We start from the raw sequence: 9913 nt of genomic DNA, 5'->3' as shown, positions 1-9913 counted from the left end.
CGAGCTCATGAATACTCCCATCAACGGGGCCTGCTCTCGCTGATATCACTGACAGCAGGCGTAGACTGATGAGAGTAGTACTTACCGCCAATCAGAGCCCATGTTTCCTGCGCAGTCACACAGATGACAGCGTGGGAAACCACAGATGTTCGGACCCCATTTCAAATGAATGGGGTTTGGGTTCGGGAACCGTTCTGGTACCCGAACCGAACTTTTTTTTTTATATATGTGGCCAAACCTGCCGGACCCAAACATTCATGGGTTCGTCCATCTCTAGTCACAGGCTCTGCCCCCTTCCTGAAACTAAGCATCATCAGTGACGCTCATTTCAGGGGCGGTGCTGTCCCTTCTGTGTCCGAGTGTCTCCCTTGTGCAGTGTCTCTCCTGTACTAAGTCTCCCCCCAGTGCCCTGTGCAATGAACGCAGCGTCCGGTCTGTTGACTGTATAGATGAATAGTAATAAGCAGGCAGCAGAGTGGTGTCTCTGGTCTCTACAGGGTATAGTGAAATAAGCCAAAGTGCAAATGGCGTTCTCGAGCCATTTTCACCAAGCACCAACAAATGAGGCAGAGCCAGGTCGGGACAGGAGTGTTGCAACAGCTGCTTAAATTCACGACAAGCGGCAGCATTCGCTTTGCCAATCTTACTCTAGGCTGGGACTGGAGTAGGATTTTTGGTGATCAATCACAGTTCCTTACTGAAATCAATAGGCTGCCTGTGTTATGCTTGGTAGTGGTGGGTCCTCCGTATCAAAAGATGGTCTTTGTATTTGTTGTTCACTCCAGCTAATAAATGAATGTCCCAGATGGAACAGTCTCTTCTTTTAACTTTATTAATAACCGTGACATAGGTTGAAAAAAGACTGATCCATCAAGGTCAGTTTTTCTCCACCAGTTATACATCCTCTGTCACTAGATTATTTATAAGCAACAATGCCATTTGTTGTGAGGAAATCATCCAGCCCTTTTTTAAAAGCTGTTAGTGTCGGCCATTACTACCTCTTGTGGTCGGGCATTCCACAGTCTATCTGCTCTAACTGTAAAGAACCCTTTCCTGTTTAGGTGCCGGAATCGCCTTTCTTCCACCCGTAATGAGTGCCCCCTGGTCCTTAGTATGGTCTTTGGAAGGAATAAGTGCCGGTCCTTTGTACTGACCACACATATATTTATACATATAAATGAGATCCTCTCTGACCCTTTCAGTTTTATTGTGACCCATTTGAGTAGTACAGGATGACACCGTCCAAAGGATGTATTCTACCCCTACAAGAATTAAATGAATTCTAAAAATATCAACTTTCATTGGTTTCTCGGTCTTTTCAATTCAGCTTTACTGAGAAGCCAGAGACTTTATTGTGCGTCAGAAAGTCTGTGAAGTGCTCACCATAAAATTATGTGAAGGATCAAATAAAATATGTTAGGTTTTCCCTGTAATTACTTTATTTTTACAACTTCTTCATGATTTTTTGTGTAAGGAGTGGCATTGTAAAACAAGTATTCCTAATGTAACATCCTTTATTTATTGATTAAAAGACATAAACACCTTGTGAGGAATCATACAGTATTTACCATTTTATTGTTGTTGTTACACTGCTATGCAATCAGGTTTGCCTTTAGGAGTTTGTCCTGTCTCTCTCCCTATAGCCCAGCTCTGATATAAGTAACCCCTCCCTTCTTCCCCAATTAATGTTTGTCGGCCATCATTCAAGGTTCATCTATGTACATCCCTGGTTCAGAATTGTCTTTTCACCTGTTGCAGCTGTTGTTACTATTGTGCATAATACAAGAATTTGGCCTGAGAATAAACTTCTTCTGGAATCTTCCTAACAGCATCTACAGTTGAGTCAAGCTATCTGATGAAGTTCTTGGTGTGAGTACTGGTTCATACAGACAGCCACAGAAACGCTGAGCCCCACACCTGCAGCCCAGTTATGGAGTCAGAATACGGGGCATTTTGCCTTCTGTAGCCCCTGTGCTGCACTGAATTGCTGGCTGCAGAATGAGTTAACTGAGAATCTTTCAGTCAGTGCCAGGGAGTTTGTAACTTTTTCCTGTCTTTTTTTTAGCTCCTCTCAGCTGATTTATGACCCCACTAAAGTCATGAAAGTGGTGGAGAACCAGCAACTGGACTAGGTCTTTTGATGCCAGAAGGCTCCGTGTGTGATGGATGTGTGAAACGGGAGTTACTGTGCTCCTGTCAGGTAAAGTATAATCGCAAACATCGAAGGAGAGAACGTTCATGTGATCATAAATCATCTGAGAGGAGCTCAGCAAAAGATAGAGAAAAGAGTTACAAACTTTCAACCAGAATGAGCTCACTGGAAGACATTTACAGGGTTATTACCAAGGTAGTAAGATACAGATAACTGCTGGGGCCCACAGCGATACGGAGAAGGAGGCTCCGGACTCGGAAACTGGGCCGAACAGAGCCCCATCTGGAATGCAGTAGAGGTGCGCAGCGCACGCTCAGCCTCCGCTCCATTCATTATCTAGGGGACTTGCAGAAAAAACAAAGCAGTGATTTTACTATATACTGCACTGCTGTAGGTTCAAGTCCCTTTGGAAGATGAAAAAAATAATGCAAAAATTAAAATGTTTTAAAAACTAAAAATAATCATAAAGAAATGTAATTATTTTTTTAAATAAACATATTTGTTATTGCGGTGTCTGTAATAACCCGATCCATAAGGCTACGTTCCCACGATGAGCTTTTGACGTTACAGAATTTCTGCAACTATTATTTAAATTAGGTTACGTTTTTTTCATTGCGTTTGTATTTTTTTTAACGTGTGTGTTTATTGCGTTTTTGACATTGTGATTTTTGTCTCTGTGAAACTTCCTAGTATTTTGATTTCACTGAACTTTATTGTTATACTTTGGTGCGGATTATGTGCATATTTCATGCATTTCCGCATGTATGTGAGTTTTTTACCTGAAGATTTTCTGCATCTAATGTAAGTCTATGGGAAAAATCTGCATATAAAACTCAGCGTACCCACAAGAGAAATTGACATGTTGAGGATCTGAGACTCGCATAGCAGGTCCCATTACACAGCGTAAATAAGAAGCGCAGTGGGCAGGAGATATAAATCCCATCCACTTTGCTGGAACTGTAAGACGCTGTGTTTTTGACACAGGGAAAACGCTAAAACAGTTTAATCCGTTTAGTCAATGTTGTAAAGCAAAAAAAATGGAATTGCCAGAATTGTCATTTTTGGGGAGTTGATGCACTCCCCCACCCCAAAAAATAAAAAAAATCATTAAAAAGAGATCAAAAAGTTGTCTGCACTCCAACATGGCATCACTAAGGAAACGTCAGCTCATCACGCCAAAAAAAAAACCGAGCCCTCACTGCCCAGAAAAATAAGAAAGGTCTTAGAAAATGGTGTCAGTGATCACACGGACCTGGAGACTCATGATACCGGTCACTTACCCCGCACATTGTAATGGCAGAATGGAGTTTTTTCACTGCATTGGAATTTAGTTCCCCGTTTCCCAGCACATTATATGGATGAATGATGTCATTCATAACTACAATTTGTCCCACCACAAATAACCCCCATACAGAAAAACAACTGATGGCTCTTGGATAAGGAGAGAAAAAAATGAAAGCGCAAAAATGTTAAATCGCCATCAGTAAGGAGTTAATGGCCCAATCCCTTCTCTGCCTCCAGGTCTCTGCACACTAGGACTCTGTATTACTAAGGCCATGTTCACATGTTCAGTATTTGGTCAGTATTTTACATCAGTATTTGTAAGCCCAAGCCAGTGGGTGATAAATGCAGAAGTGGTGACGTGTTTCTATTTTCCTCTGATTGTTCCACTACTGATTTTGATACTGATGCAAAATACTGACCATGTGAATGTGGTCTAATATTGACATTTTTGTGCTATAGAACGGTCCGGCCATGTGCAGGGCTCTGTGCTCGGCTATGTGACCCGGCCTCACATCTGCAGCTTCTCCAGTGTCTCCTCCTCAGGAAGTTTTCTAACTTCTCTCTAGTTCTCATGACGTCAGAAGAAGTATTAAAATTCCATCCAATCGCATGAACGCATTCCTTTGCCAGTCCTAAATATGGCCACTCTGCAACTTCCGGATCTGTGAACCAATGGAAATCCGAGGGTGTGGACAGCACGCTCTGCCACGTTCCATGGGCACGCGATGACGTCAACAAGTACAACAGGTCTGTTGGGAGTGCGCTGATTGGTGGAACAGAGCTCAGGCAGGCGTTGTCTGTTGTGGAGTTGTCACTGGCTCGGCCGCGTCGGGGCGTGGTTAGCTGGCAGAGAGTGGCAGTTGGTGGAAGTAAGCGAGCGATGAGCTCCAGCCGGGGCTGAGGCTGTACGGAGTGTCGGACGGACCATACCGGCAACTATGGAGGACGTCAACTCCAACATGAACGCGGACCTGGAGGTGCGGAAGCTGCAGGAGTTGGTGAAGAAGCTGGAGAAGCAGAACGAGCAGCTGCGCTCCCGCTCCACCAATGTCCCGAACTCTTCCAGGACCCCCGCACTGCCCCCCGCGCCCCGGCCCTCCCCGCACACCACTCCTGCCTCCATGCTGCTGGGCACCGGCGGCCTCAGCATCACTCCCGGGCCTGTGGGAGGGCGAGGAGACGGGGCCGCCTGGGAGGAGTTTATGGAAGCGGTGGCCGAGGAGAGGAGGAAGGAGCTGGAGAGCGGACTCCTGCTGGACCAGGTGGTGCCGCTGCGGCCGGAGGAGCTGGACGGGATGGTGGACTTCCAGGAGGAGGAGAGCTGGTGAGTACCGGCCACTGGGCACATGGACAGGAGGGGAGAGCTGGTGAGTACTGGGCACATGGACAGGAGGGGAGAGCTGGTGAGTACTGGGCACATGGACAGGAGGGGAGAGCTGGGGAGTACCGGCCACTGGGCACATGGATGGGAGGGGAGAGCTGGTGAGTACCGGCCACTGGGCACATGGACAGGAGGGGGAGAGCTGGTGAGTACTGAGCACATGGACAGGAGGGGAGAGCTGGTGAGTACCGGCCACTGGGCACATGGACAGGAGGGGGAGAGCTGGTGAGTACTGGGCACATGGACAGGAGGGGAGAGCTGGTGAGTACCGGCCACTGGGCACATGGACAGGAGGGGGAGAGCTGGTGAGTACTGGGCACATGGACAGGAGGGGAGAGCTGGTGAGTACCGGCCACTGGGCACATGGACAGGAGGGGGAGAGCTGGTGAGTACTGGGCACATGGACAAGAGGGGAGAGCTGGTGAGTACTGGGCACATGGACAAGAGGGGAGAGCTGGTGAGTACTGGGCACATGGACAAGAGGGGAGAGCTGGTGAGTACTGGGCACATGGACAGGAGGGGAGAGCTGGTGAGTACTGGGCACATGGACAGGAGGGGGAGAGCTGGTGAGTACCGGCCACTGGGCACATGGATGGGAGGGGAGAGCTGGTGAGTACCGGCCACTGGGCACATGGACAGGAGGGGGAGAGCTGGTGAGTACTGGGCACATGGACAGGAGGGGAGAGCTGGTGAGTACCGGCCACTGGGCACATGGACGGGAGGGGAGAGCTGGTGAGTACCGGCCACTGGGCACATGGACAGGAGGGGGAGAGCTGGTGAGTACTGGGCACATGGACAGGAGGGGGAGAGCTGGTGAGTACTGGGCACATGGACAGGAGGGGGAGAGCTGCTGAGTACTGGGCACATGGACTGGAGGGGGAGAGCTGGTGAGTACTGGGCACATGGACAGGAGGGGGAGAGCTGGTGAGTACTGGGCACATGGACAGGAGGGGGAGAGCTGGTGAGTACTGGGCACATGGACAGGAGGGGAGAGCTGGTGAGTACCGGCCACTGGACACATGGACAGGAGGGGGAGAGCTGGTGAGTACTGGGCACATGGACAAGAGGGGAGAGCTGGTGAGTACCGGCCACTGGGCACATGGACAGGAGGGGGAGAGCTGGTGAGTACTGGGCACATGGACAAGAGGGGAGAGCTGGTGAGTACTGGGCACATGGACAGGAGGGGAGAGCTGGTGAGTACCGGCCACTGGGCACATGGACAGGAGGGGGAGAGCTGGTGAGTACCGGCCACTGGGCACATGGACAGGAGGGGGAGAGCTGGTGAGTACTGGGCACATGGACAGGAGGGGAGAGCTGGTGAGTACCGGCCACTGGGCACATGGACGGGAGGGGAGAGCTGGTGAGTACCGGCCACTGGGCACATGGACAGGAGGGGGAGAGCTGGTGAGTACTGGGCACATGGACAGGAGGGGGAGAGCTGGTGAGTACTGGGCACATGGACAGGAGGGGAGAGCTGGTGAGTACCGGCCACTGGACACATGGACAGGAGGGGGAGAGCTGGTGAGTACTGGGCACATGGACAAGAGGGGAGAGCTGGTGAGTACCGGCCACTGGGCACATGGACAGGAGGGGAGAGCTGGTGAGTACCGGCCACTGGGCACATGGACAGGAGGGGAGAGCTGGTGAGTACCGGCCACTGGGCACATGGACAGGAGGGGAGAGCTGGTGAGTACCGGCCACTGGGCACATGGACAGGAGGGGAGAGCTGGTGAGTACCGGCCACTGGGCACATGGACAGGAGGGGAGAGCTGGTGAGTACCGGCCACTGGGCACATGGACAGGAGGGGAGAGCTGGTGAGTACCGGCCACTGGGCACATGGACAGGAGGGGAGAGCTGGTGAGTACCGGCCACTGGGCACATGGACAGGAGGGGAGAGCTGGTGAGTACCGGCCACTGGGCACATGGACAGGAGGGGAGAGCTGGTGAGTACCGGCCACTGGGCACATGGACAGGAGGGGAGAGCTGGTGAGTACCGGCCACTGGGCACATGGACAGGAGGGGGAGAGCTGGTGAGTACCGGCCACTGGGCACATGGACAGGAGGGGAGAGCTTCTAATGAAGTCACCCGGGCCCAGTAATTAGCTGATGGTTTCAGTGTGTCTAGCCCCAGGGGATCAGCTGGCCTTACAAACACGCAGGTTGTGTCTACCAGAGCTATACTTATTGTCCCCTCTGACTCCCACTATCAGTATTTGGTCAGTATTGTCTGAGATGTTCCATTTTGGGTAAGACAGCAACCCTCACTGCACAGGCTACAGGCCACCAAGGGTCTCAAAAACAGGGAGGACCATGTAGTTAGGACTTTAAGCATTTGGCTGACTACAGGACACCAGTGATCTCCAGGGCAGTGAGGACCATATGTAGATAGGTCTTTCAGCATTGGGTAGCTTTAGGATACCAAGGATCTCCAAACCAATGGGAGCCATGTTTATACAACTTCCAGAATGCGGTTCACACCTTTCCTGGATTTCTTTGTCGCAGTTTCTTGTATTAATAACCTCCTCGTCATTTATGGTATAATACTCACATTATGTATCTGCCATCACAGCAGTTTTCACTCTTATAGCCTCCTTCCAGCGTTGTCACGTAGGCTCCTGAGCTTTCTCACACTTGGGTGGATACACTATAAGTGCTGCTGTTCATTAGGCTTTTGAAGAGTCATTCTACCAAAAAGGAAAAATGTAATCTGCAAAGTTCACGGCATGAGCTCATTATATAAAGCCTCTTACCTTGCGTCTAGTAAGACTTTATCCGGGAGTGCGCGGGGCCAGGCAGCTGGTCCTAGTGCGGAAACCTGTTCCACCTCCGGTAATTGGCTTTCTATGTAGCAAATATTAAACCTCAAAAAATAACACCTATTCTTTGTCCCCTTATAGTCCTGTTGTGCTGGGGTTTATGGCATCCATGAGGTTATATAACCATATCATTCATACTGGATATAGCAGTGGCTTTTCTTCTGTATCCATACCGTACAATTTTATGGCCCAGAGGACAAAGTGTGGTTTGTTTGGGCCCGTTCTGATCTTTGTGTCTGTTGGGCTGCGATCACTATTGATTGCAGACAGTGCCGGGTGATGCTGTCATTCTGTCCCTGCTGTGCCAAGTCTCTCCTGCTGACGCAATTGGAAATTTTGCAGTCGTTGCAAGGTCACTTGCAACTTTTTTTCTTTTTTTTTTTTTTTACTTCTGCGGAATAGAGAAATTTGCATGTCAACCTTGATTTGACCACAATTTGTGACTTTCACTGTTTAGTTCCAGACGTAAAGGGCATGCCATAAATGTATGATAGGTGCGGGTCCTAGCACATCTCTCTCGAAAACGGGGTCTTGTACAGTAGAAAGGTGCGTCCTAGAAGTAGTTTGTACTAAAGCTGAGTGTTGTGCAATGCTGGAGAAGTAACAGAGCCTCGGGTGCCGATCTTGGTGCTGAGGGCACATAGCTGGGTGAAGACAGTTGTGCAGATATTGGGGTGTATATATATGTATATAAATTAGTACAGACCAAAAGTTTGGACATACCTGTTCATTTAAAGATTTCTCTGTATTTTCAGGACTATGAAAATTGTACATTCACACTGAAGGCATCAAAACTATGAATTAACACATGTGGAATTATATACTTAACAAAAAAGTGTGAAACAGCTGAAAATATGTCTTATATTCTAGGTTCTTCAAAGTAGCCAACTTTTTGCTTTGACTGCTTTGCACACTCTTGAGCTTCAAGAGGTAGTCACCGGAAATGGTCTTCCAACAATCTTGAAGGAGTTCCCAGAGATGCTTAGCACTTGTTGGATCTTTTGCCTTCACTCTGCAGTCCAGCTCACCTCAAACCACAATATACACATATACCAGAGTTTAATAAAAATGTGGGGGAAAAAAAAGTTTTAAAAGTATTTGAGTTATGAAGGAGGCACGAGTGGTAGGGGTTGTGATCGGTCTGTTACTGATGCTCCCTTCCATTGTGGGTGGTGATTTCTATACAGCGGATATACAAGGGACAGTATTCACAACCGTATTACAGACACGTAGCGCACGCATTGTAGCAGCCCGGGATGAATGTTATGGCTGGGTTCGCTGTACTTTATACCTGGAGGTATGGACCTACTTTATATGTAATATAAGGGGTAAATGGGGCTTTCTAGGGATAGAAAATGGCTCATTACACTTCACAAACTGATCCTGTCGTTCTTGTATCGATGTCTGCATACTCCTCACTTGACAATTTCTGGCCACTCAGATCACTGCAGAGATCCGATCAGTGACCACTTAGTGTAGTCGGAGCTTTGTATTCATGTCATAAGTTCAGTTCACATTAAACCATTTAATACTTGACATTTTTCCCTGTATCCATTTTTGTAGTAAATACCCTGGGTTTATTGGGCCTTAGACTTGTAATGATTTAAAGGGAATCTGTCAGCAGGATTTCACACCACAAACTATTTATATGCGCATGTAGCTCCTTGAAAGACCCCTCCAGCAAAACCTTTATATGTCCAGTCCATTCTTCCATGACTGAGAAGTCTGCATTTGAATTGATATGCAAATGAGAATTAAGGACTTTGGTAGGTCTGAAGCCTCTGTCACTCCAGATCTATTCCCTACCCAGCGCTGCCTCTTACTTGACTGACAGCTCTTTTGCCTGAAGTCAGACAGCATAGAAGCTGACAGTTAAGCAAATGGAGATTGCTCTGGGCGGGGAATAGAGCTGGAGTGACGGAGGCTTCAGATTTACCATAGCCCCTCACTCTCATTTGCATATCAATTCAAACACTGTTTTCTCAGTAACGCAGGATCTGTCTGTCCATGTAAAGATATTGCTGGACTTGGAGCTATATGCACATATGAATAGTTTTGGGGTGTAATCTGCTGACAGATTCCCTTTGAAATATGAAGTTAAGCTCCTGTTCCCCGCCGGTGTTTGTTTACATGGTTACAGTGGTGATGTCACATCTACAACATGTGACTCCTGCAGCCAATCCCAGGTTTTCTCTACCACCACTGAGGCCAATGACCCGTTGTAGATGCCTCATCAGAGTCCAGTAAGAGAAGACTGGAGGGGAGCAGTAGAGGTGGTG

At 48.5% G+C, this 9913-nt stretch overlaps 1 protein-coding gene across 4 annotated transcripts in view; it reads left to right on the top strand.

Annotated features, from left to right (window-relative positions):
- Positions 1-4233: 4233 nt before the first annotated feature.
- SLAIN2 (SLAIN motif family member 2) overlaps positions 4234-9913 on the top strand; it is a 49668-nt gene continuing 43988 nt past the window's right edge. Inside the window, exon 1 of one of the 4 annotated variants that reach the window (XM_073645526.1) lies at positions 4234-4760. In XM_073645526.1, coding sequence (XP_073501627.1) covers positions 4375-4760 — 386 coding nt within the window. In that variant the 5' untranslated portion in view covers positions 4234-4374. The remainder of the gene's footprint in view (positions 4761-9913) is intronic. The other 3 variants (XM_073645524.1, XM_073645527.1, XM_073645525.1) reach the window with 3 other exon arrangements.

The sequence above is a fragment of the Phyllobates terribilis genome, unplaced genomic scaffold (genome assembly GCF_046119375.1).
Source record: "Phyllobates terribilis strain yellow unplaced genomic scaffold, ASM4611937v1 Scaffold_1__5_contigs__length_1240528914, whole genome shotgun sequence".
Taxonomy (NCBI): Eukaryota; Metazoa; Chordata; class Amphibia; order Anura; family Dendrobatidae; genus Phyllobates; species Phyllobates terribilis.
This window is presented reverse-complemented; position numbering and strand designations above follow the sequence as displayed.